We start from the raw sequence: 27,504 nt of genomic DNA, 5'->3' as shown, positions 1-27,504 counted from the left end.
ATGCAAGACTGATCTAAGAGACAACACCACCAACCATCCATTACCTGAAATCACTTCTTTCTTTCAGGGAAATACAATGACTAAAAGATCTTTTAAATTTTTTTTTTTTTTTTTGTGTGTGTGTGTGTGTGTGTATGTGTGTGGCAGGTCAGAAGATAAGTTGTAGGCATTGGCTATCTCCTTCTGCCATGTTAGTCCCAGGAATGGCTTGGGTAATAAGTACTTTTACCTACTGAGATACCTTACCACTTTGTGGAGTGAAAAGATTATACAATTTTTAAGGGCAAAAAATCTAAAAGGAGGTACTTATGACTATTGGAAATGGAAATAAACTGTGTCTGTATTGGCTCCCTTTCTTAGTGGGTAATTTTTAGCAAGCTTTGATTGAGTATAGGTTTCATGACGGAGGCCAGTATCTTGATCTCTGTGGTGAAGAGCCTAGAAACAAGTGTGGAATCAGATATTCGCTACAAGATAGTCATTTACTTGGTCATCGCTAACAGTTTTTAAGCCTTAACATCTATGGACAGCATCACATGTAGAAATAGTATAATAACAAGAGAACTAGAAAGCTTATGACTTCAGGAAGGATTTCCCAAATTAGCTTAGAGCAGATGAAAAAGGGAGACACAGGAGAGCTATATCTGGGTTTTCAAAATTGGCGTTCCTGTTTCTCTTCTGGCATTCAATGAAATGAACACATCCAATCAGATGGCTGCCTCAAGCATAGCTCTTGACATATGATCATACAATCATCAGTGGATGGTGCACATCAGAATATGGTATTGAAAAAAAAGGAGTCCCATGAAGATGGAACTATAGAACCACATTAAGAAAAAAATTTTTTAACAAATGTACAGTCACCTGGTACACATATACACACACTAGCACTCAGCACACACTAACTCAACTCACATCATGATTGTGGAGAAAAATCAAGGGCAAACAAATCTCAGAAATTCTTTAGATGGACATCAAAGTCAGCTGGGTGTTTAGCAGGCAGGGTTGCTCACAAATCTAAGGCAAGAAACCTAGTAAAATCCACAAGATTCCTATCTATGTCCCTTTAGTCCTCAGATGAGTAGAGACAAATGGTTAAGTTACTGCTGTTATTTCCCACCTAGTTTTAAAGCCCAATACAAAAATAAGTCAGTGTGTTCTCTAACACTCCTAAAAACAGTTTGAGTAATAGTTTTTCTTACGTGATTAAAAAAAAGAAATAGACGTCCACATTTACTAAAATCATACTTTTAGTTACATTCAGAAGAAAATACAGTTCAATTTTGCTTGGTGGAAATCTTCAATCTAGTTGTTCATTCTCTTTTGGGACAAAATGCATTGGCAGTGCAAAAATAAAAAAGAAAGAAAGGAAGAAAGAAATAGTCCATCAAACCCAGTTACTGATTGAATGGAGCGCTTGAATTCGTTCTCTGACGGGTTATCTGCAAGCACAGGAATCTACTGTCATGTTAGGGTAGACTTTAAGCACTACATTCTTGTTTTCATCAAAGAATAAGATGCTGAGTGAGGACATCTTTTCTGGCACACAGCAAGGCTCAGGAATTCCGGAGACGACCCCCACTGCTCTCACTATACTCTGAATGGTCGCATGATTGGACGGCTTCAAAGACTGGAAAGAGAAATAAGAGCAACATGTTAGGTTGAACTGCTTTCCCCAGTCCTCATCACATAGAATGGATTTGTTTGGATCGTTCTCAGAAGGCCCACATCATTGACTAGTCAGCTCAAACTCCTGTACCTCCACCGGTGTATCATCTATAAAGTGCCTGCTGTGCTCCGGGGATTTTGTAGGTGGTGCCTTTAATCTTCCCAACAAATTGGTTACATTTTTTTTTTTTTTTTTTGCAAAGACTCCGAAAGTTAAATGACGTGTCTGAAGTAAACAGCTGGTAAATAGTAGAGTGAAACTTTGAACTCAGTTCTGTTAGCAGGAATCATTTAATTAGAAACAACTTAGCCCCCAAACCATGGAATTCATGTATTCTCCATGTTCTTAATTACAATGACAAAAATAAATTGTCCCTGACCCTCTGTGAACCTTTAAAGAACTCTAATAAACACACTAACAGAGATAACTATCACCAACTATAAAGTGAAATTTACTCACTGTTATTATCCCACTAGGTGGGGTAGAAGACTACTTATTTTGTAGGCTACTTTGAAGGTTATTTTGTAACCTTTGTAAAAGGATGAGTCTTTGGTTACTATTCCATTCATATTACACAACTATTCAGTTCAGACTGCCGACTGAGGTTGACAAGACCATACCATTGACCACTGGGGGTCACTGTTGCTCCATGGGCAACTTAAACTGGGTGCCTTGACAGTCTAAGGTGGGCCATGTCCTCTGGGAATCAAGTGTGGGGTTTTCACATGGGTGTCAGGAGTCTGATCAAGGACACCTTGGTTAAATCTCTTCCTGAGAAAATAGAATGCATTTGACTTAGACATCTATGCACAGCTCTAAGTGTTGGAAAGAGTAACAGTCTAGAGCCCAGAGTGGTCAGAAGGACTCCCAAAGAGAAGCCACAATGCCTGGCAACACTTCAACTCTCCTAGTGTTTTTTTTCTTAGGTAGATGAAATTAGTTTTGTTTTAAGCACATTTAGAAACAGAAACTTGAGAAGTGAGTTTGTGGCTCAATAGAGCATCAATAGATCTACCATGATCCAGGGCCTGGGTTTCATTCCCAGCTGCTCCTCAAAAAAACAAAAAAAACAAAACAAACAAACAAACAAACAAAAACCCAAAAACCTGAGCATGGTGGTGCATACTTGCAGACTTGATTCTTGAAAGGAGAAAGATAAAGAGTTCAAGGCTAGCCTCAACTATACAGGTGGCTGACGGTCACCTCAGGGTTACATGAGACTCTATATCCAAACAAACAGAAACCAAACCAAAAGCAAAGCAAACAACAAACAAACAAACAAACAACAACACCAAAACCAAGGAGGATGACTCCCCAAAGGTGGACAGTATTATTGCAACAAAACTTTCATATTTCTTTTGACTCAGAGGCTTTTGGATTCACGAATTGGGATTTTAATTCCCAACCAGTAAAGAACACCAGAATGGAAAAATGGGAAATGGTAGAAGGTCAAGGATGCACCCAGGCCAAAGAAGTAATGCAGAAAGCTGATGTACTGTAAGAAAAATTAAAACAAGTCAAAGAAAGGATGTGTGCTGGCAGAGAAAGGGAAATGTTACCTGAATTATTTTAATTCCAACAAGAAGAACCCATACACTAACCAATTTTTTGTGAAAAAAATTGTAAAAAAATCTAGTGTTAATAATACAGCACTATTTTTACTCTTGCTTCCTACTGACTTGAAGAATATTTTTTAAATAGCTTTAATTAGTTCATTAAATGGTTAATCAGCTCTAATTGATTACAGAACAAGATATTCTTGTTGTGTAAGTTTTAAAAAGCCCCAGTATTTGTACTTTACGCATTGTTTTCTCTTTATTAAAATGCTTTTACTGAATGAAAATTATTAGAAAAACATGTAGGGATCAAAAGAGGATGCAAGTGTATATGAAAATGTCACAATGATTCCCATTAGTCTATATATTTACAAAGAAACAAAAGTCCTCCACAAGTCTGTGACATTCACAGGAACTGCCATCAGTGTGGTAACACAGCAGTGAATAACCACTGCAGACTACTGCGATACTATTACTGAGTTCTGCCAGGAACTTTTGCCACAACCCACTTTTTCTATTATTGATTGAAAGCTATGTGGAAGACTCAGCCTTTCAAACACCATGCTGTTAAAGTTTCAGAGGCAGTTAAAACCAGGTTTTCTGATGTTATTCTCTATGGCTAATGTTTAATGCTTAGATATTACGTAGTGTGGATGGCCTTAATTAGGCGAGTACTTGAGCAATTAGTATGGCTCTGCACTGAATCCCCAGGTCCTAGAATGTATATATCTAGACCCTGAAGCAATGTTGTTAAATGGCTGAAATACTTTAGAAGAAACAGTACACCCATCGTTTTACCCATTTATGAGAAATAACTCCTATCAACAAAACTAAAAGATTCTGTGCAAGTGACTTGGAGTAGATATGGAAAATATTCGTGGGTGTTTCCTAGGGAAAATTCCTGTCTTTTTTTTTTAAATCCAAGTCAGAACTGATGCATTCAGAAACTGAGTACATGAGTAGTCCCAGTGGGCTCACCAGAATCAGGCCCAAGCCCTCGATTCTGGGGTGGTGTTTTGTATCAGGGATCTCGCAGATGACTAGGGAGTATCCCCTTTTTTCTAGCTATGGAATCCTCTGATGAAGCTACCATTACCAGAAGTGGTCACATCATGCACAAATAATCCATGCTGTCATTTGCTGGTGTGAAGCATGCTGCCAGTAACAAATTTTGTTTTCGAGCAAGGATCATGTTTCTCATGACTCCCTCTCTTCTGAGCTTAGAGTTGGTGCCAATCACAAGTGCAAATCTGTGCTCCGTCCCATGTCCATCACTCTGTTTAATGATAGTGCGCACCTTCCACATCAATTCAGGTGTGACTTTGCTGAGTTTTGACAAGATTTCATGTTTTTAGTGTTCATCTTCATGATTGAGATTAAAGCTGGAAGATCTAGGAAGTTCTTTAAGAGTCTAGCATTAATTAAATGTGAATCTCTTTATATGGACTACTCAGTTCAAAGTATTTCAATTATTTGTTGCCTAACTCTGTATCTTTGCTATTCCTAGCTTTTGCACAATTCCTCGCAGAAATAACTTCATTCCTCTAATCCTTGTTGGTTTCTTGGATCTCTGTCAGGAACAATGGCTCAATCATTTTCATTTGAAATTTCTGTTTTCCATTGCTGCTGGGGTGGTGAGGGAGGCAGAGGCACAGGACTTGGCTCTGGCTATCTGGGTATTTTTCATCATATGGCATCATTCCAAGAGTCTCTCTCTGGGAGAACAGATTGGCTGTAAGAGCCAAAAATCAGAAAAAAAAAAAAAAAACACAAAACCAAAACCCCAAACTGTTGTGTCTGTGAATGAAATCTTCAGTGGTCAGGCTTGCACCTGCCAAGCTGTGGATAATGTCCTCTAGTTAAATTTGATTACAGATGCATTGGAAGGAGAGAGTATGTCATCAGCGAAGAACCTTCATTCCTGACCTGGGCCACGAGGTTTTGCTCCATACTCTTCCAGTCCAGCCCACATGGGTGTGATGGCCCAGAAACTATCTAATTGGAATCAGTGAAAGGGCAAAGCCTGGAATTTGGGAAAGGCAGAACACAGCTGTTCTGAATTATAGAGCAGGTTGTCAACTTTTGCAGACGAAGAGGCCCGCCATATAGGCCAGGCTTTCACCCAGGAGGCCAAAAACAGGAGGCCCAACAGAGGAGTCTGGCCTGGGAGAACTTTCCTCTGAGGCAAAATATATATCTAAAGTCTGAAAGTTCTTTGGCACTCCAGTCAGCCCACATGTGCTGTACTGTTTGAATGAGAGACCCTCATTTTCCTCTGCTGGTCAGACTGTATTTTTATTTAAATATCTCACTCTGGATGCCACACCAGACACTGTACTAACAGCAGTGCATATTAACTACCTCTTCCCTTTACATCATATTTCCCATCTTCCTTTGTTACTAAACTGACTGAAAGACACACAGTCTTGAGAGCTAAAAGGGAACCCCTAGCACACGTTAAAAGTTAGACTGCTCCACACAAGATGATGCTAATCTTCCACACTTGATTTAGCAAAACGGAATTGCAACCTCAGAGAAAAGACCTCTGCGTGGATCCCTGTTTCGTGTCCCTGGAGCTCTGATGCCATTCCAAGTTTCAACAAATATTATTATGATGAGTCCAGTTACTGCCATAGATCCGCTCTTCATTCCATTCTCCCCCACCCCACAAAGAACCTCCCTGGAAGAGCTCACAGGCTTCTGAACCCAGAGGGAGAATCCTCCCTGGAAGAGCTCATGGGCTGTTGAACCCAGAGAGAGAATCCTATTTTCAGTTTGTGATGTCTGAAAAAGCACTAAAAACATTTACAGAACCTTTCTGGCCTCACGGCTTTCTTTGCAAGCTTGCTGTCCCTACAAAGCGTTTCCTTAGACACCGCTTCTATTCCACTCAGTCTTGTCAACGGCCACTAGTCAGGTCGACAGCAAACAGCTACTGAGTCCCCACTACTCCACGTAGGTTGCTCTGCTGTTTCATTTCCTCACTGTGTTTGTTGGGCAGGTCCTGTTATTTTTATTATACTCTACTTTAGCTATTTCAAAGAAAAAAATAACATGTAGAAAGTTTTATGGATCTAAAAGGCCATTGTTGCTTGGAGGTGGAAGCCAAATCCAAGCCCAAAGAAACGGTCTAGTCTGCTGCTGCAAAAGGTGTTCTGTGAGTCGGCAGCATCAGTACCAGCTCAGGTCTTGTTAGATGTGCAGCATCTCCTGTGTCCTCTACTCCCTGTGCACTGTATCAGATCCTGTGTATTAATAAGATTCCAAAAAGTTTAAAGGTCAACCAAGGCTTTAAAATTCCTGCTGTGACAAAGTATGATGGTTTAATTATATAGATGCTTCTCCTTAAATTTATCTCTGCAGTTATTAACTTATCCCATGGCAACTTTCACACTATGATTCTTTTCAGTTTCTTCTAAAGTTCTCAAGAAACAGTGGATCTATAAACAGCAGTGAAAGTCCTTTATGAATCCTAAGAGGAGATAAGGCTCTCAATACAGCCCTGAATTCATAGCCCTTACTTCGGGTTGTATTCTTAAAACAGAAAACTACAAAAATCCTCCGGAATGACAGCTTCATAGGAAATGTACAGAACTCATCTTTCTGTAGTAACTAACGAGAGAAACAGGATTTCAGATAGGTTGCTGGCCTGAGGCTGACCTGGCCTGGTGTCTTCAGCCCTTTTTATGTGTGGGGCAGTCAGTGACTACGCTCTAGCAATATAAAGACCCATAAGCTGACATCGCCAGTGCAAGGGGCAAAGGAACATTTTCTCTATTTTTAGACAGCAGCAAAAAAACTGATTCAGATTTCATTAAAAACTCACTGTGATTCCTTCTCTGAATTCTGTCCATTTAGTCGCTCTTAAGTGTGTGGAAGAGATTTCAGCTGTTGTAAGCTGAGACTGGAAATGCAGCAATAAGCCAAACCTGATGCCGAGGGCGTGGCTAATTTTTACTATAGAGTGTACTATTTTTACTCCAGTGCAAAGAGAGCTGTCCTTTGGACGTGCTTGGAAAGACAGACACTGGAATTGGAAAGACTTCTGAAGACATGCTTGTATGATAAAATGCAGGCCCTGATGCTTCTGAAATAAACAAAGGTAATTTCTGACAGGGCAAGATGGACCTTGGGAGAAGTCACTGTCATCACATCCTGTTCTGCTTTTCTTTTCTTTTTCTTCTTCTTCTTCTTCTTCTTCTTCTTCTTCTTCTTCTTCTTCTTCTTCTTCTTCTTCTGCTTAATGTTTAGCAGTCAAGCAAATGAAATAAGCATCTGTTGGGTTTCAGGCCAATTTACCTAGCCAAACCCTGACTGACCTGCATAGGGACAATTCACCTCATGAGAAACTGTTTATCCAAAAATGCTCCACATCAGGGCAGCAGACCCGTTATTCCTTCTCTTTGCTTCCACAATATTCTTACATCCCTTGAATACCACTCAGAAGTCAGTGTCTGCCATCTGGGGCTTGCTTACCACAGACAGGTGTATATTCACAAATGACCAACCACATGGCTGGATATGCACCATGTTTAGAAACAAAAAATGCATATTTTACACATATGGTTTTCATAGCCTTCATACCTCATACTACTTTTAACAATCATCAAAGAAAACCCAAGCGTAACCACATTGCCCATTATACTACACTTTAGAATGTTATAAATAAGTTTCTGAATAGAGTTTCTTAAATGGAAACACACTCAGCATGCTCTCCTACACCATACAAAAACAAATCGAGCACAAGGTAAAGGGCAGTGCTACCTTTGGCATGGGAAACTGGCAGGCTCCGGAGCAGTAATAAGCATCAAATGACTTGGGGGAGATAATCCATTCACTCCAGCCAATATCAGCAAAGTCCACTTTAAGGTACCTCCTGGCACAATTTCGAGGTTCGATCCATTGCTTTCGTCTTGCCTTCTTCAGGGTCTGTTCATCAAACTGCAGCGTCTGGCCCTTCTGATGAGGTCCTTTCCTCTGCTTCTTTTTGTTCCTGCTCTTTTCAGGGGGCTGAGTCTGAAGGGTCTTGTAAGGCCGTCTCTGCTCCCACACGCCATCCTCCTTGTATTGATACTCTGCCCCTGGTAGCTCATTGTTCTGCAGAGGCAACAAGATTCCAGTCGAACGTTTCTTCCGCCTTTCAACGGAGAGAGCAGCTCTTATGTGGCTATCCAGTTTGGGCACAGTTCCTTCGGGGAAATCTCTGTGTCTCTGTAAGCTAGACACCACACTTTCTGGCTCAGAAATGGCGGCATCATTGGCATATACCAAGATGTAAGGCTCCGGGAAAAGCAGCATCCTCTTGGGCAGCTCATGTGCTTTAGAAGTAATGTTAAATCCTATGAGGAACCCTTCATTTTGCTTGGCCTTCCTCAAGAGCTGAGTGATGTCTTTCGACAGCCAAGACATGCTGTCTCGATAAGGTTTGACCACGTCTACTGACAGGTGACCCAGGAGCTGACTTTGGTTGGATTTGAGGATCCATGCAGAGAGATCTATCTGGATGTGTTGTCTCTGCGCATGATGGGAGCATCCTTGGGATACTGGACAGCTCAAGCTGATGTTCACTAATTCTCCAATACAGAAATACAGTGTGGCTGACAAAATGTTTTCAGACTTGGTGAGAGAGGTCAGATTAAAAGTGTGCAGCCCCTTTCTTTGAAGAGTTCCTAGGGAACAAAAACAAGAAGCGAGACTGAAGTAAACAGGAGTTACTACTATTTTATGCACTATTCAAAATTCAACTAAAAATAAATCAGTGCTCTAGATGTAACAGTCAAAGCACTAGAATCCTTAGAAGAAGAAAACATTGGGACAAATTCTCATGATTTTAGAGTTGGTAACAGCTTCATGTATATGCCACCACATGCATTCAGTAAAAGGACAAATATATCTATCAATAAAAGTTCTAAATAAAATGAACTTTATCAAAGTTAAAATGTTTGCACATCAAAGGTAAGTACCAAGAAAATGAAAAGATGATCTACAGAATTTGATAAAATATCAGCTATCTGTGTATCTAGAAGTTTAGTAGCCAGGAGGAAACATATAAGTAAGAGCTTTAATTCAACAACAGAGATGCCGATATGAGCAAAGAGCAGATACAGCTCTAAAGAAGATGTACAAGTGGCTGACAAGGCTTGAAAATCGTTAGTCACTAGGGAAATAAAAATCAAAACCTCAGTGATGTGGCACAAACTCTAGCAGTGTGGCTATCATCGACAACAACAGAAAGCCTTAACTACCAGAAGGTTTGTGGGAAGAAACTGGAACTCCTTCTGTTTATTAGGGTAGATATAAAGTGATTCAGCTGCTCTGGAAAATACTTTGGCATTTCCTCAAAAATCTAACCAGGAGATTACCATATGATAAAGCAATTCCTCAGAAACTGAAGACAGGGAATCAAATACGTATATTCACAGTATTAAAAGGTAGTAAGGGCCCAAATGATCATCAGCCAATGCACAGATAAACAACTTGTAGTGTATCGATAAAACAATATTGTTATTGTGAAAAAAGAATACTAATATGTATTAAGACATGACTGAACCTTGAAAAATTATGCAGCTACATATAAACCACATTTAAAAGCTCACTTACTGCTTAATTTCATTTGCATAAAGCTATCTAAATTAGTTAAATCCAGAGACAGGAGCAGAGGGATTCGATGGGGGTTAGAGGCAGCTGGGTATAAGAAGAAACTCCATAACGGCTCTGAGACTTTGCTTCCAGGTGATGGAAATATTTCAAAACAAGTCAGAGTTTGCAATTGTGTGGCATTCTGAAGATGTCACTACCACTTTGTCATCCATTCACTTTAAAATAGTTCATTTCATGTCATGTCAATTTCACTTGCAGAAAAAAAGAGCAAGGAGGGGCAGATGGGAGGGTTTGGAGGGAGAAAAGGGAAAGGATACATCGTGTAATTATATTATAGTATCTAGGAAATAACTTTTAAAAAAGGAAAACAATATAGAACAAAATTGTATGCAGCCTCTCGCTTTTGAGGGTTTCTATTAGGGAGAACACTCTGAGCCCACAGGAGAGAATTTTGAAAGAAAACTCAGAAAAGATTGGCCAGCCTTACTAGTTCACTCTTTGTTGGAGCACCATACGTGTATGGGAATCATAGCACACTAGTGCACTTAGTGTGTGTATTGTAGCAGGTGGTGTGTGAGCTCTGGAGAACACCAAGCAGTGTGTACAAACTCTTCACTTCGCTGCAGCTGCCTCTGCAAAACGTTAATTCATCCTCCTGGTGCAAGCGGAGGGCTTAGAATTTGACCTGGATTTAATTACAGACTCAGTCACTTATTAACTTTGTAACTCTGGACAAGCTAATGTTCTCATTCATAAAACAGAAAGACTATTACAACAAGCACTTCAAAACTGCTTTGGATAAAGAACATGGACTCCCTTCCCATTGGGTCACATGGCCACTTCAAGCAGCATGAGAGCCTGGGCATCTTTGCATTCATGGTGTACCTCTCTCCTTTACTCTGGGTCAGGTTCCTGCACAACTAGATCAGACTTGTAACTGGCTGAAGGACTGCCTGCCTGAAATCTGGTGGTCCAAGAAGACTAAGCCCCAAATGGACCTAGCTTTGTCTCCCTTCAAGTATGAAGGCATAGAGATAAGAACAGCTAAGGTACTTCACAGTTAGTTTTACAATGCCCCATTCTGAACCCCTCCTCCAAAAGGGTCTTTCAGGTCTCCCCAGTCAGCATACTAGGCCTACTGACACTTTGAATTCCAGGTACAGTGAAGCTTTACAGGCAAGTTGACCTTACGATGGGGTTATCACTAAAATGAAACAGTTACGTCACCATGGGAGCTGAAGCCGTCCCTATACCCCTACAGGAAAAATTGTCTTGGGGATCATGTCTCTTCAAGTGGTAAGGACTCATCCAGAGTCACTTGAAGAATCAGAACTGAGACAAAGAGCAGTCAGACCACAGTTTGCCCAGGACCACTTACTTAGACATACTTAGACATATCCTGTGCATCCTGCACCAACCAGTTCCTCCTGTATGCAAACCTGAAGCTCACATCAGTACCCTGTAGATGAGCTGTAATGTCGAATTTATCTCAGATGTCTTTCTGTTATTGCCATATTGATTAAATTCCTTGCCTACCTTACCACTACTACTTTTCCATCAGAATTTTTGCTGGAAGCCACCAAGCTAGTCTTTTTACTACAATGTCTGCTTCCCATGTCGCCAGAATGATATGTGTAATGCGATATGTGTAATGGTCATAAAAGTTCTAGTATTTCTTAAATGCAAATATAAATTACTATTGTGTGATCTGCACCTAGTCTAACATTATTGTAGGAATTATGGCTCCTTCTATCTACTTGACAAAAAACATGGATTGGGTGAGCAAGATCTTAGTATTTGGATACTATGTCTGAACAAACGAGCCACACCTTTATAATGTAGAAGCACAGCATTGTTGTTCAGCTTGTCTGAAGTTCAGCGCTTTATAAATTCAAAACCTAAACTTACATAGTTCAATAAAAATGATTGAAATGTTTAAGTCATATTCCTAGTTCTTCTAATGGAGAAATTAGCAACAGAAAGAGAAGGAAGCTGGTTAGGCAGAAATCAGTTCTTTCAGGATCATCTACTGAGTTTCAGTTAGGCTGAGGTTGGACCTGAGGAATCCAAACCCTGGGATTTGTCCCAGAGATCCCTCCTCTATGCACTTGTTCCATATACATACTTATTTCAGAAACACACACGCAATCGTGAAATTATGTTCTTGATCAAAACCACGTTTCAGCAAAAACAAAACATTTTTATAAAGACGTGGAAACTTAAAATGAGTTCATCAAGTCTCCAAGCATGGGGGAAGTGCAATGGGAAACACATTTTACTCATTTTTAACATTGTGTGAAGCAAAAGGAGGAAACTGCCATTTGTGCACATTTGTATAATCCGTGACACTGGGATAATATCTTACAGACCTTTATAACAAAGCCATGGCATTAGGGCTGTTCAGGGGCTCTGCCCTTAATTCAGCCCAGTCACCATAACATATACTTTTACCCAAACTCCGCATAGATGAGGGACGTTTCAAATGCAAGGAAGAGAAGGCACCCCCATTTTAAGCACATGGTAATCAAAGGTTGCCCATAAGCACACCGGTGGGGAATAGATGAACTCCAAAGGATGGATGTCACTGTCTCACTTGATAACCTCACCTTGCTTCTTTGCTCCACATCCCATCTCTGACTGTTTCATTCTGTCAAGCCCATTTCTTCTTGCCTTGTACTCTGCGGTCATTTAGCCTCCTCCTCAGCTCCAATCTTTGATGTCCCTTAGCTCTCAGAATTCTCTCACACTGCCTTCTCCTCCTAACTCTCTCATTCCAGCCCAGTGCCTTATCTTGAAGTTAAAGCCCCAGGACCAAGACTTATATGTACTGTAGACAGTAGCTAAACTCCCAAAGTGCTGGTCCCCTCATCTACAAAGCACACTTCGTAGTATCAACTACAGAACTATTATGAGAATTCATCAAAAGAACTCCAGTAAAACACACAGCACATAGACCCACTAACAAACAGCGAACTGGAACCTCACTGTCTGGGATGGTGGCACCTAATTGAGACATGCTGGAAACAGACAATACTCCCTGAATGTCAAAGACCTCGTACAAACAAGAATGCAACATATTACATGCATATATGAAGGATGTTCATGGAGTTGAACAAATCAGTATAGAGCAACAATTAAAAGAGTGATGTAACTACTAGTAAGAAACCTCCCACCAAGGTCATGAAAGAAACTCCAAGCTCCGTGGGTCATGAACACCCAAAACAAGACGTGAAAGCAGAGGGAGGCTTGCTGGGAAGAAGAAGGGGTTCAGTGGGAGAAAGGAGGATGAGACAAGTAATTTAGGGTAAAATGACTAAAATTCATTGCATATATTAGGATACTGTAAGAGTAAGTTTTTCAGAGTGTGGTACATGCCTCCCTATAAAAAGTACATGTCAATTATTAAGCATTTACTTTCAAACTTTTTCTTCTTTTAGATCTTAAAGTAATTTAACTTTCCAAATCATTTTTTCCCAATAGGATCTCAAATTATAGCTCAGGCTACCCTGGAGCTCACTTTAACCCAGTTTTGCACTGAATTCACAGAAATCCTCCTGCCTCAGCCTTTGAAATGCTAGATTTATAGGCACAAGCCACCCTGTCCAACCTTCAAATAAATCTTTTCATGTGATGAGAAAAAAATAGGAATTTTGCATGTGCTTCTCTTTATCTACAAGTCTCTGCACAACTTTGCTTATATACACTTAAGTATCTAAGTTTAAAAATCAGCGAGAGGGAAGTGCTTTAATATCTACTGTTTGTATTCTAAAGTATGCAGACACATATGGATTTGAATTTCTAATCACAAATCCAAGGTGGACTTTAACACTTTTGAAGGTGTTAATAACATGTTGTAATATGAGTTAAAAAATAAAGGTAGACTTTATTAGCTAACAAACATAGCTCATGTGCTTTTGGTGGGCATAGCAGCTAACTATATGTTGCACTTATCAAATACACATACAGCAGGGTGCTTAATTCCAGTTCTCTTCTTAATTACTGATTCAGAGGAGAGTAACTAAGAAAGTAATCAAGATGGCAGGATTTGGGAACCACACCATAACTTTGGGTTCAATAAGTAAGAATATTTGATCTAGAGAAAGAGCAAGTGGATTGATACTTCCACAAGAATTATTTTCTTTCCTTTAATTTTAAATTAAATACTTCTAAAAGGTTAACATATATTTAAATTTATTTTATGTGTATGAAACTTTGTCTTCATGTATGCCTATGCACCATGTGTATGCCTGGTGCCCATGAGTCCAGAAGAGGGCATCAGATACTCTGAAACTGGAGTTACAGACAGTTGTGAACTGCCATATAGATAGTGGGAATCCAACCCAGGTCCTCTGGAAGAGAACCCAGTGTTCTTAACCACACAGACATCTCTCCATTAAAATACGTTTTTTGTTTGTTTGTTTGTTGTTGTTGTTGTTTTGGTTTTTCGAGACAGGGTTTCTCTGTGTAGCTTTTTGCCTTTCCTGGATCTCGCTCTGTAGACCAGGCTGGCCTCGAACTCACAAAGATTTGCCTGCCTCTGCCTCCTGAGTGCTGGGATTAAAGGTGTGCACCACCGCTGCCTGGCAAAATATGTTTTAAATTAAGATATAATTATATCATATCACTTTCCCCCTTCCCCTTTCTTCCTCCAACCCCTTCAATGTCCCTTCCTTCTTTTCATGTCCTCTGGTGCTGGATAGTATTATGTCCACTTTACACAAGCTAGAGTTACCTGAGAGGAAGGAACTTTAATTAAGAAACTGTCTCCATAAGATTGGGCTGCATGTAACCCTGTAGGGGTTTTAATTAATGATTGGTAGGGGAGGGGTGGTAGCAGCACTATGGGTGTGGCTATCTGTGGGCTGGTAGTCCTGAGATCTGTAATAGAGCACACTGAGCAAAGCCTGTTGAATAAGCCAGTAGGCAGCACCCCTCCACAGCCTCTGCATCAGCTCCTGATTTCAGGTTCTTGCACCTTTTGAGTTCCTGTTCTGACTTCCTTGATGATGAACAGTGCTGTGGAAGTGTAAGCCCCATAAACCCTTCCTTCTCCAAATTGCTTTTGTCACGCATGGTGCTTCATCCCAGCAATAGTAACTGGTAATTTGAAAGAGAATGATCCCCCAAAGAAATGGCACTATTAGGAAGTGTGGCCTTGTTAAAGTGGGTGTGGCCTTATTGGAGGAAGTGTGTCACTGTCAGGGCGGGCTTTGAGGTCCCTTTTGCTCAAGCTTCGCTCGGTGTGACACTCAGTCTGCTTCCTATTATCTGCATATCAACATGTAGCAGCTCTTTCTCCTCTGAAACTGTAAGCGAACCATCCCAACTAAAAGTTTTCCTTTCTAAAAGTTGCCATGGTCATGGAGTCTTTTCACAGCAATAGAAACCCTAACTAAGACAGAAGTTGGTATCAGGGCCTGGGGTATTGCTGTGATAGGCCTGCCTATAGTTTTGTTTGGAGGAATTTGGACTTTGGTACTTTGGGTTAGGAAAGCAGTGGAATAGTGTATTCAGCACTGCTAATTGGGCCATACTGGTGAGCATGGAAGACAGTGGTGCTGAGAATGAGAGAAGAATGTTAGTATGGTGCCTAGAGACTGGTCTTGTGTTATTTTGGTGAAGAATGTGGCTGCTTTTTGCCCTTGTCTGAAAAGTCAGCCTGAGGCTTAAGTAAAGAGTTTTAGACTAATTCTGTTGGCAGAGGAAATCTCAAAACAGCCTGGTATAGACTCTGTTGTGTGGTTATTAGTGTTAGCTCTGACTCTGATTTATAATGAAAAGGAGCAAGCTGAGCAAATAAAAATTCAAAATGTACGGATTGAGAAAAAGGGCATCAGGAAGTGGAATGGAGCTAAGTCCTATGTTCAAGGAGATAAACAGATTAAGAAACAGAATAAAGGAAGTGCTGACCTCAGGGAAAGATCCTACCCAGGTAAGTTTCCAACTTATTGAAAGGAACTAAAGAAAAGCTTAGAGCCAGGTGTGGTGGTGCATGCCTTTAATCCCAGCACTCCAGAGGCAGAGGCTGGTAGATCTCTGAGTTGGAGGCCACCCTGGTCTACAGAGCAAGTTCCAGAACAGTCAAGCTTAGGCAGTGAAAGTAACCATTGAAAACAGAAAGCTGGTGAAGATATAATTGAATAAGGGGACCATGTTCCAGTCCCAGTAAGCAGCAGAACTTGGCAGCTTTGGACACATGGTTCTGGAGTTAAGAATAGGATGAAGGGGCTATGGAATTTGCCCTCAAGACTATGGAAAGGCTGGCTGTGGGGAGCTCTGGAGTTGTTGGTGGAGAACATGTTGGAGTCCAACCTCGGCAGAAATTGGGACTAGGGCATGGCCGATGCAGTGGTGAAACTGGGTACTGGTTTTAGAATAGGAGTTGTTTTATCTCTCACCTTCTTTAAAAGAAGAACTTGGCCATTAGCCATGGGTTCTGGCGTGGGATTAGGCATGGACTACTCCAACCATCAGCATGCAGGCTCCATATCGTCTGCATGGGAAATATGTCAAAGAGCAGTGACTTATACTGAGAACATCCCAGTGGGAGGGAAAGAGAAACCATGTTTATTCCTCAGGAACACTGATGTGCCCTGGAGTGTGCTGATATCCTATGACAGTGCCGTCAGCAACCCTTTCAACTCCAGCCACTGTTTATGTGTTTGAAACCAAGTCTGTTTCTTTTGTATTTTCTCTTTGGAAATTGTAAGGAGGTGATCTTAAATAAATTAAAAATGGGGGGGGGAAAGACTATGGAAAGTCACTGAGGCTAGGCATATGTCAGGGGTGTCCCTGAATGGAGGCCTAGAGAAGCCATTGTGTGAAGCTGTGAAGTGAAGCCTGGATTTTCTTGGACACCTCAAGATGTTGGGGATGCCAGAGTCATGGGATATGTGCCAGGGAGAACAGCTAACTGGGAGTGGGACCAGCCCAGAGAAGGAAGTGTGTTGCAATCAACAAAGCTGAAAGGAGTTGGAGATCTGAAGAGCACGTTGACATCAGACATGGAGATGCAGAGTTTGGAGTTTGCCCAGCTGGTTTTTGGTCTTGCTTTGGCCCAGCATTTCCTCACTATACTCCCTTCCCTACGTTTTGGAATGGTAATGCCATTATATGTTGGGAGTATGTGATCTGCTCTTTGATTTTATGGGAGATTACAGTTAAGAGATTGCAGGGATCTCAGAAGAGACTTTGAACTTTGAAACATTGTTGAGACTGTTATAGACTATGGGGACTTTTGAAGTTGGACTAAACACATTTTTGCGTTAAGATATAGCTAAAAGCCTTTAGGGGCCAAGGAGTGGAATGTGGTAGTTTGAAAGAAAATGGCCCCCAAAGGCAGTGGCACTAATAGGAGGTGTAGCCTTCTTGAAGTAACACTAACTAGAAACACTAAGATACTCCCAACTCTCAAATCGAGAGATTCGTTTTCTTTGACTATGATCACACACACACACACACACACACACACACACACACACACACACACGCACGCACGCCTCATAAATATATAAATATAATGTGCTGAGTCCTTTTTTGTTGTTTCTTGTATATGGTATATGGTTTCAGGGCTGACCATGTTGTATTGGATAACCAGTTAAGGGGCTTATCCTTGGTAAAGCTTAATCCTTCCTCTCAGTGGTCATTAGTTGCCTATAGCTCTTTGTCTAGGGGTGGACCCTGTGAGATGTTCCCTCTTCATTGTTAACATATATATTGATACCATTGCTATTAGATCGTGTTTGTGCAGCCTACTTCTAATTGAAGCACTCTTAGAGAAGAGGCATTCTGGCTCAGATGAGCTTCCCTCCCTTTCTCACAATGTTCCCTGAGCAATAGATGCAGGAGCTGGGCTATGGATGAGTCCCCTGGGGCTGGAGTCTCCACGACCCATTGTTCTCCTCATTGTATCCAGTAGTGGTTCTGTAATGGTCTGTCTCCATTTGCTGTAGAGTCAAGCTTCTTTGGTGAGGAGTGATAACCACATTTTAAAAGAGGCATCAGTTCTCCCTGGACCTATAACTACAGGTGGTTGTGAGGCCCCTGGTGGGGGGCAGGTGCTAGGAAGCAAATGCCTATCCTATCCAAGAGCAGTTTCAACTTTTAGCCTCTGAGCCATCTCTCCAGCTTCAAGAATTGCGTTTAAATATGTGAGAAGCTTCAGAACAGTCATGATGTGTCTTTCAGTGCCGTAGGCGAGACTGAAATCTTAAAGTTATAGCTGAATTTGGGGCTGGATTCAGGATAATTTAAGTCATGACTCCAACTTAACTAAGAAACATGTATGGGACTTGAAGGGAGGCAGTCGTAAGTTACTACCTATAGTAAGGTTCCCACACTGTAGCAGAAGATGTGCAGGAACCAGAAACTTCTTAGCAATCTTACAAAATACAGAAAAAAAAAGTACAGTAGGGTTGTTTTTAGCTTTTCTCAAAGCAGAAAGTACTGCTTTTTTTTTTTTTTAAAAAATGAGAAAAATACAGCTACCAATAGGTGGTGCTATTTTCATACTGTTTGGTGGCCATTGAGCACAAGTTCAATTTTCCTCCCTGAGACTACATCTACTGCACTTTGGTCTGCATTGCCAATGACAACCTTGTGTTCTGACTGTCCTGAGAATTCTCCATATCTGAGAACTGGAGAGTGCTTTGGAAGGTGGGTTTCTGCGCTGGACATCAAAGGGTCTTGAGCAAGCCAGGCAAGCTCTTCTTCTGAGCTAGTCCCTCCTAGGTGCTGAGATTTTTTTTCTTTTCTTGAAGGCAACTGAACCAGCCTGGAGGTAAGCTTGTCCTGACAACCCATGCCTTGGCTAGGCCCCGGCCTCTGTGATCATTTCTTTGCACAAGGACTCCTTCCTCACACCGTGGACTCCTTTGATGACAAGGCCTTGTTTTGCACTGTATTTTCCCACCCTCCAGCTGAGTGCGATAAGTGCTTTTTATTTTGTTTTGTAAAATGCACACATCAATTTTGTTCGCTTTCTACAAAATGAAGGAGCACAGGAGTTAGCTGGCAGGTTAGCAACCGTTTGGAGGGGACCTCGGGTTGCCTATTGCCTGTATTGATCTTCCTAAGGATTTTGATCATTAAATATAGGTGGAAGACATGTTCCTGTTTTTAATCTGAAAAAAAAAAAACCAAACAAACAAACCAAAAATTGAGCTTAGGGAGTGGACTCCAGTTTGGGGGTTTATAATTAGGCTCCAACTTAGGGGTCTCAGGACCACTTTGGCCTCCATGTGTTCATCAACCCTCTTGTGACTAGCTGAGATGGTGATGTAGTAAAGGCAGTCAGTAAGTACACTTTCATGCTGGCCCACACAGAACATTTTCAAAGGGAATTATTAGATACAATGGAAAGCTTTCTATGCGAGGTCTGATTTTAAAGCAAATAGACTAAATGAAATCTTGATGATAAGTTAAATCCCTAGGAAGCAGGGAAAATATTTCAATCATACTGAAAATATGTAATTAAGCACAGGTTTCCACACCCACTCCCTATTTCTTTCTCCAGAGGAAGTTGAGTTGCTAGAAAGGCCCAGTGCCTGGGAGTGGGGGTGAAGGTGGGGGTGATACACAGAAGTCATTGGCTGACAGCATTTCTCCAGGCTGCCTTCGACTTTCAGATAGAGGATCTGAAATCGAATGCCAGTCACAGCATTTTGTGTTATTTTGAAGTCTCAGTCAAATGATTAAATTTTGTGGGATTCCAAATCAGCTATTCACTATGTCCAGAGAAAAACACCAGCCAAAGATGAGATAATGTATGTTTTTCTAGAATAGAAAAATGTTCACTAATTGTGTATGTGCACAGAGCCTCCACCCAAGGGCATTCCTAGACTGTGAATTTCCAGGGGGCAGACAGGTCCTGTGACTCTTTGAATACCCATTGCTTACTTTTACACTCTGGATCACCTGTATACTGAAGATCATTTGTTCAATTTGTTAAATAAACAACTGATACATTTACCAAGTTCAAGAGTGTTTCCTACTTAACACCAAGGTGAAAAGTATGTCAAGTAAGTTCAAATTTCCCAAAGCTGGCGAAGCCATTCTTGAGTGTGAGGACCCTCTACAGTTCCCTTCTTGTGCATTTGAAAAGAAGAATCATTAAAGCAGTTATTTTTTGAAGTATAAACTTCTTGTTGTATATGTTAATGATAGCATACCATACTGGAAATTATTTTAAAGTCAATTTATTTTTAAAGGTTGTGTTCGTTGTTGATAGCTTTGCTGCTACTTTCTTCTCTCATCTCATGACTTCAACATCATATTCAAGTCGACTGAATGTTTGCTGAGCTCACACCATATGACCAACTGTGGCCAGTCCCCCACATTGTCAGGGCAAAGTGAGAGAAGCCCTGCCTTCTGAAGGCTAACTAGGCAAACCCTAGGACTCTTCTCTCTCAACTGAACAAACCCATTATGCTGAAAACCCTCTCACATGTGAGAGAAAGGGATCCGATTTTGAGACATCACTTCTTTTGAAGGTTCTACAAGGGCAAAAATAATTATTTTTAAAGGGAGGGATTTTTTTTTCATTTCTCTAAAATAGCACTGTGTGGTATGGCCATGGTGTGTTGGCTGAATCCTCCTGCAACCTACCTCATTTTAGGGTGCATCTTCTCTTGTCAATAGTAGCCATCGTCTCCACTACAGTAGCCACAGCACCTTAGCTAGACTGGGAATGTTATCCCTTAAAGTGCTTGGACACAATTATCTCACTGTATTACTAGCTTCAGCCATTTCCTTTTATTTTACTAAGTAAGGTCCTGTCAAATGTTCCTTTACATACTAGTTGCAGTCAGTAATTTAGAATTTCAGGATTTTCTTTGTGTTCATCCCTCTTATTTTAAACAGCTAGGATGTGGTATACTGTTGTTTATTTTTCATTCACAGCAACTTCTAGCATAATTCCATGAGTTAATGTGAAGATGTAACTGAGTGTAGCCTCTGAACTCAGGGATTAGTTGAGCCAAATGATTATGATTTCCTTTTCTTTTTGTTTGTTTGTCTTTGTTTTTTTTGACACAGGGTTTCTCTGTTTAGCCCTGGCTGCCCTAGAACCTGCTTTGTAGACCAGGCTGACCTCAAACTCAGAGATTCACCTACCTCTGCCTCCTGAGTGCTGGGATTAAAGGTGTACACCACCACTACCCAGCAAGCTAAATGATTTTCATGTAGAAGAGAGAGAGAGGAGAGAGAGAGAGAGAGAGAGAGAGAGAGAGAGAGAGAGAGAGAGAGAGAGAGAGAGAGAGCTAGAAGTTTTATTTGTTGTTGGCTAAGCCTAAGGGTTAGATTTAAATTCCAATTTTGGCCAGACCTAAGTCTGTCTCACAGAACAAAGAGTGAAACTCACGTGAACAAGTCAATGTAAAGACACAAAACAAGTTTAGAAATGTGGAGTATTCTTAACATTTTTCAGAAACTTTTCCCCTCTGGTTTCACATAAAACACAAATGCATCTCCAGTGTTGGGAGTAAGCATGTGCTTGTGTGTCACAGGGTACTGCGGGATGATGTGGACACAGAGAAGTCATCTTATGGTATAATCCATGCTATTCCAACCCCATTTTCAACAGGTGATTAGTTCCGCCCTGTCCTTGGTGACTGAGCAAAGCAGGGTTGCAACGTTTCTTGATAGATTCCTTGAAGCTGGTTAGTCTATGTTGTGGGGCATGGAGATCACCAAGATGCTTGTGAGCACTATTTAGCCCACACTGGGGACATTCTGAAGCAAATTGTGGGAGTGGAGCTCTGGTCTGTGCTTTCACCTGGCAAGTGGGCACTTCTGAGCCTGGAGAACCACTGCTCTAGAGTGGTCCCAGAGTGTTCAGAATCCCAACATTGATGAACACTCACTGAAATGTTGGCTAGTGCTCTGTTTCTTGTTTCATCTAGTGTGTTACGTTATTCCATAGTGGAAACTTCAAAAGAAGCTTTTGAAAATTTAATGTCCTTCTTTTTTAGGGTGTTTGTGACCTGATGGGTTGATTAAAAGAGAGAACTGGCCAGTCAGTTTTGGAGGGCAGGTGACTGTCTTCTCAGAACTCATCTCTTAGGGATTTGACACTCTCGTCTGGCTTCAAAGGACATCTAGATACACATGGCATTCTCACACAGAGACAACTCTCTCTCTCTCTCTCTCTCTCTCTCTCTCTCTCTCTCTCTCTCTCTCTCTCAAAGTCTGTTTAATGACAGAATTCTTAACAGTAAGAATTCAAACTTTCTGCTACTATTACTACAATAAAATGATGGAGATACTAATTATCAGGATTTACAAAATCAACAAATGGGAGAAATCATCACAATTTGGATATAAAAATTCTTCCCCATAATGCAGCACAGAAACCTGATTAGATCATAGACAATGAATGTCAAATTGCCCAACAATTGTCGCATGATTCCTGATAAGTATAACTTCAAAATATCTGTTAAATACAGCAAATACTGGAGATAAAAATCTGATAGAAGTCTTGAGTAAATGTTCCTTTCATTGAGGTATGAATGCTGACCCAAATATTAATGAAGTGATGTGTATTTCCACTACTGTATTTTTCCACAAATAACATAACTTTTCTTTTCAAGCTATTATGCCTGTTGTAAAACAAGAAGTATCAACCACGGAGAAGAAAACAATGAAAGACATCTCCTACAGATGTGGAGAAAAGAAAATGCCAAGACAAAGGGACTCTACAGTTACACTCAGAGAAGTTTATAACCTGGAACCAAGAAGACAGAACAGTCCCAAGTGGACTAAGTCCCAAAAGTGACAGTGTAATCATATGTCCCAAGCGGGTACAGCTGGGAAGTGAGAGCCCAGTTCATTTGCAGTGAGACAGTCATTGAATTTTGCGGGTCTTTTATGGTGAATTAGGATGCTTTTGAAGCAGGATTTTTTCAACTAGACGTCCCAGGGCCACAATTCTTAGAAGGTTCTATTGAGGAAAAAGGAGAAAATTTGTTCCTTTAAGGAGACACTACCACTAAAGGGCCTGTTCCACACTGATCATTTTTTCCCCAACTCATTTGACCTCAGCACCCAATTCTATATAATACCTTCCAGAGACCTCTTTCTCTGAAAATTTCCTTTATAAAATAAGATCAGGCTACTAGAAAGAATGGGTTTTGAAATTAGGTCTGTATGCTGAAAATTCATCAAGCAAATATATTATGAAGCCCATTTCTGCTTCCATTAAAGGACCTGTTTTCTTCAATATGTCTTCCTAATATAAAAGTTTATAATGCAAAAATACTTAAAAAGTAAATTTAGCCTTCACATTTCTATCTAATTAAAATATTTGAACCAATCAAACAAGCACTTATGAACTTCCATGGCTCAGGTAATGTATGTATCCCTCTCAATTCCTTATTATGTATGCATTTTTAGTCCATAAAATTGAGTAAATCATCTGCTTGAATGAATTATCTGCTTAGGAGTTTTTCACATTGACCTTCACAGTCTCTTGGAGTCTTTGAGTGCGTGTAACTACACTACAAAGCTACATTTGAATTAAAAAAAATGTAATTCATTCTCTTTTTTCCTTTCCATCCAGCATGAATAATCAAGAATCCATGGTATTATGGATTTTTAAATGTCAGGAATTGTAAAGCTGTCTTGCCTATTACAGTAAAACTTCATTAGGGGCTATCATGTATTCAAAGTAGTGTATAATTCAAAGCAGCTGCACATCCCAGCGCCTCTCCTCCAGATGTACCATTGTCCCTTAAATAAAAACATCATACAATCCAAGGAGTCTGTAGTTTCAAGTCTTGTTTCTAGGTGCCTGGAATCTTGATTACTATATCTTAATAATGTCATTATATTATCTTGCCATGGAACACAGCAAAAATGGCTCTTCCCCACTGATCCATGTATCCTTCGGGGTACTGGCTTCTAGTCAAGTAATGACTATTCAGGCCTGGATCATACATCAACCATCCTACAGCCTTATAGGTTAGCATTGTACTTTAGAAGTATTTCAAAATTATAGTTCTTTATATTGAAAGGTTTTGATTCATATTAGGCAAGAATCTCCTGGTCCTTCTCCACTGAGGCCAAGCATTCACTTGTGAGTCTGCATTACTTCAATATTTCCTGCTTTTATTCATGAAGGCAAGTATAATTTTCTTAAAGGCAATACACACCCACTGGTATGTGATACTTTTATAATTGTATGTCTTAAGTAGTGATAGTATTTTAATAAGCAAACTGAGCTCCCATTGCTTTTCCTAGAGAAGTTATGACTAGGACAAGTAAGATCAAGTGACTATGGAAATAAAGAGCATACATTCTGTACTGTGAAGGATCAGGACCTTGTGTAAAATATTGTGTTAGCCCACAGTAGCCAAGAACAAGAACAAACTTAAACCAAGATTAAAATAAAAATTAATCTCACCCCCTTCCGTCTTCCCTTCGGATGATTGGATTTCTTTGTCATCTACAACTTTGTGAATCAGTTTTTACAAAGGAAAAGATGAAACTCATCTTTACATAAAGTCTTACATATCAAAAGGAAAGCTTACAAGACACCAGACTCCTGGTTTTGGCACACCAACTGCGTGGAGCTGAGAGAGGAGAAAGAGGATAGCACAAAGTATGTTTAGGATCCATGCCACCCACCATCAAGTAATGGTTTAAGTAGGAAGCAATCAGAAAGAGACCACAGCAGCTCAATTTCAGTTATTCTAGGTTTAGAACAATAAACAGTTTTAATCAGGTATGTTCCAAGGAGAAAATGGCTCTCTAAGGCTATAACTCAGCAGGAGTAAGCACTTGCGGAGGCTGGTAGACCAGTAGGCTCCATCCACAGAGCACAGATACCTGACCTTTCATAAAATCTGTAACACCTTAGATAGAGAAAGCACATATGTTATGCAACTTAAGCAAATCTCATTGGAAAAACAAATCTCATTTACTAACACAGACGGTGTCTTTTGCCTGCATCAACACAGATCACTAAGTGAAGGGTGTGTTGAGATACTGGTGCTGATGAAGGGGAAGCAACACTTTAGCACTGTCCTTCCTGGAGTCCTGCTGCATCACAGCCAAAAAGGTCTTCTAACAAAATCTTTTCACCCTACGAGTAACTAAACATCCTAGAAGGAGTCCAACATGAACCACCTCTTCAGGAGTCTCCAATGAGAGGTAACATGACACTTACGCCTCCACAAAAAAGAAAAAAAAAAAGACAACAACAACAGAAAACCAAAAAATCAGTGTCTGCATTTGATGAATAAGTCATTAAGACAGTTTGTAGGATGCTAAAGGGATTACTTTTCTTATCAGGGCACACAGCCTTGTATATATGTTCCAAGCTGCAATCCATCATTTCAAGGGAGTGTCGGGCCTCTGTAAGACAGTTTATCATTTGATGGTATAAGATTACGGTGAGGCTGATAATGGATACTGGAATTATAATGGGTGGAATGAGTGAAAGCCAGAGATGTGATTAAGTTCTTATCCATGATTTATTCCATCAAAACTCAGTAGCTAAACAAGGTGTGTGAATGAGACAAAAATCAAGTTTTACTTTCAAACACTGTGACACATACCAAAAATAAAACTTGTTGATACAAAAATAATTTGTCACTTGGATGTCTCAACGCTTCTCTGGGAACAGAGTCAAATAAAAATATCAAAGCCAGAGAGATGTGGGCGTCTTCCTCATTGTCACCTGCTTTGCCCACCCACCACCCTCCTTCCAGACCTTGTTAGCCCCACACTGCTGGTTTTCTGAGCTCTGCCCTCAGCGAGGCATTAATGTAAACAGAGGGGTCACTGCTGTGGTCAGCTGTCAGGGTAGTCTCTTTAAGTGACTGGGATGCTATGCACCAGGCGAGATAGGTTTCTGTGTCCTCAGTAGAGGACAGGTCTTTACAAGGTCCTACCCATGGGTCTATGAAGAGAGTGAAATCTGACTTAGCTCAACTTCTAGCTAAAGACTTCTCCACATTAAAAACATAACTCATGTTTACTGTAGATGTCATCATGTCCCTGTTGCAGAGTGAATTCACAGTGATAAGTAAGGGCTTTCCTTCATGGACACCCCCCCCCCCTTTTCTGCCAGGAGTCCTAACGAGTGAAGTTGGGGGAAAATTCATCCAGTAAATTAGACAGAATTGAGAGAGCACTGGAGACACAGCCTCTGTCCTTGAACTTTCTGGCCAGTTTGTCAACACAAGCCTGAAAGGCAAACTTCGCAGTCACCTATTCCTGAATCCTGAAGGTAGCATACACAACCCCTACTGCATCCTCAAAGCAGATAAAAACAGCGAACGTCCAGGGAATTTGCCTTCAAACTGTTGGAGTCAACTGTTCACACCAGCCCAAGGGCTGGCGTGCTTGGGGGTGGGGGTGGCGTTAAGCCATGAATTTCAGTTTCAGTGATCTGTGTTGAAAAAAACGGGAAGATGAGACTTTCACCGCTGATACTAAAAGGTGTTTACTCTCCACTGGCAGCCTCTTCCCATCGGCTCTTCCCAGCTTAGACCACGCAAGACTTATTTGCCCAGATGGGTTAGAAATAACCTAAACACTCACGCACCTGGTTTTGTTTGTGTGTTTGCCCCTAGGGGACTATCAAGAAGAAAGTGTCAGAAATGGCAGCCCAAAGCTCTGGGAGTTAAGAGGGCTGTGTCTGGGGAAGTGGCCTGTTGAGTGTGCTTTGCTCTCCGGGCCCTAGGTTGGCATAAAATGACATCGGTTTCGGTATAAACGCTGCCAAAGCCCGTCGGAGGGAATTTCTGCCGAGCAGTTTAATCATCAGCAGACGATCTCGGTAGGGGTGCCCTGGAGAGGGCTAGTCTGCGCGGGTGTTGTCCCCTGGCCCCTTCCCACACTGCACCTCTAAGCCCCGCCGCCAGCGACCCAGCTCTTCTCCCACTTTCCTGTCCCAGTTCGGCTCAGACTAGGCTCACCCAGAACTCAGCTGGAGAACTCCGAGAGGGTAGAGGGAACCGGAAGGCAGAGTCCTAGTAAGGTCCCAGGACAGCAGCGCCCGGGGCCGGGAGAGAGCCAGGTGGCACCGCGGGAGGGGCTGCCCTCTGTACTCCGGGGCGGGAAGGGCTCCCTCCCCTCCGCACTCACCTGCGCCTAGGGCTCGGAAGCTGCGGACCGTGTTGCCACCGCGCAGAGGCTGGGGACCCAGGGGCTGCGAGCCCGGCGTCCGGGTGTCCTGGACTCTGCTGCCGCCGCTGTACCTGTCGTAGAGCCACAGCATATGCTCCGACACCTTGTCGTGCGGCCGCAGGTCCGGGCTCGGGTCACCACCTGTCGTGCGGTCGCCTGTCCCAGCCCGGCTGAGCTCAGGGAGATGCAGGCTCGGTCTCTGTCCCAGCGCCAGGTCCAGGCAGAAGCAGCCCAGCCACAGACACAGCCACCCTCGCGCCCTGGCCATTGCGAGCTCCCGCTGTCGCACCGCCACGCTTCTTCGGGTCGCCTGGGGCACCCGGGAGGCGCAGGGGACGGTGGCAGAGCCCCGGTGGCGCTCCAGCTGCGGAGTAGGCGCCCAGAGCCCGGCACAGCTGGAGCGGGGACCGCGAGGGCCGGCAGGTGGGCTCTGGGTGGCAGCCGCGCCCGCTCCGCTCCCCTCGCCGACCGAAGGGCTGAAGGTCTCGGCGTGCGCAGTCGGATTGTCACGCGCGGGCTCTCCCTCCCGCGCCACCTGAGGCTCGGGAA

At 41.8% G+C, this 27,504-nt stretch overlaps 1 protein-coding gene and 1 pseudogene across 1 annotated transcript; one reads left to right on the top strand and one right to left on the bottom strand.

Annotated features, from left to right (window-relative positions):
- Positions 1 to 155: 155 nt before the first annotated feature.
- Bmp3 (bone morphogenetic protein 3) lies at positions 156 to 27,504 on the bottom strand. The gene is made up of 3 exons (XM_059275240.1): positions 26,914 to 27,504; positions 7,990 to 8,894; positions 156 to 1,630 (listed from the first exon to the last, which is right to left on the bottom strand). Exons 1-3 carry the CDS (start codon positions 27,221 to 27,223, stop codon positions 1,439 to 1,441), a joined length of 1,407 nt encoding a protein of 468 aa, XP_059131223.1. The 5' UTR covers positions 27,224 to 27,504; the 3' UTR covers positions 156 to 1,438.
- Positions 16,123 to 16,348, top strand: LOC131920788 (MICOS complex subunit Mic10-like; annotated as a pseudogene).

The sequence above is a fragment of the Peromyscus eremicus genome, chromosome 10 (genome assembly GCF_949786415.1).
Source record: "Peromyscus eremicus chromosome 10, PerEre_H2_v1, whole genome shotgun sequence".
In the NCBI taxonomy this organism is placed as follows: Eukaryota; Metazoa; Chordata; class Mammalia; order Rodentia; family Cricetidae; genus Peromyscus; species Peromyscus eremicus.
Note: the sequence above shows the minus strand (reverse complement) of the source record. Positions and strands in the feature narration are given on the sequence as shown.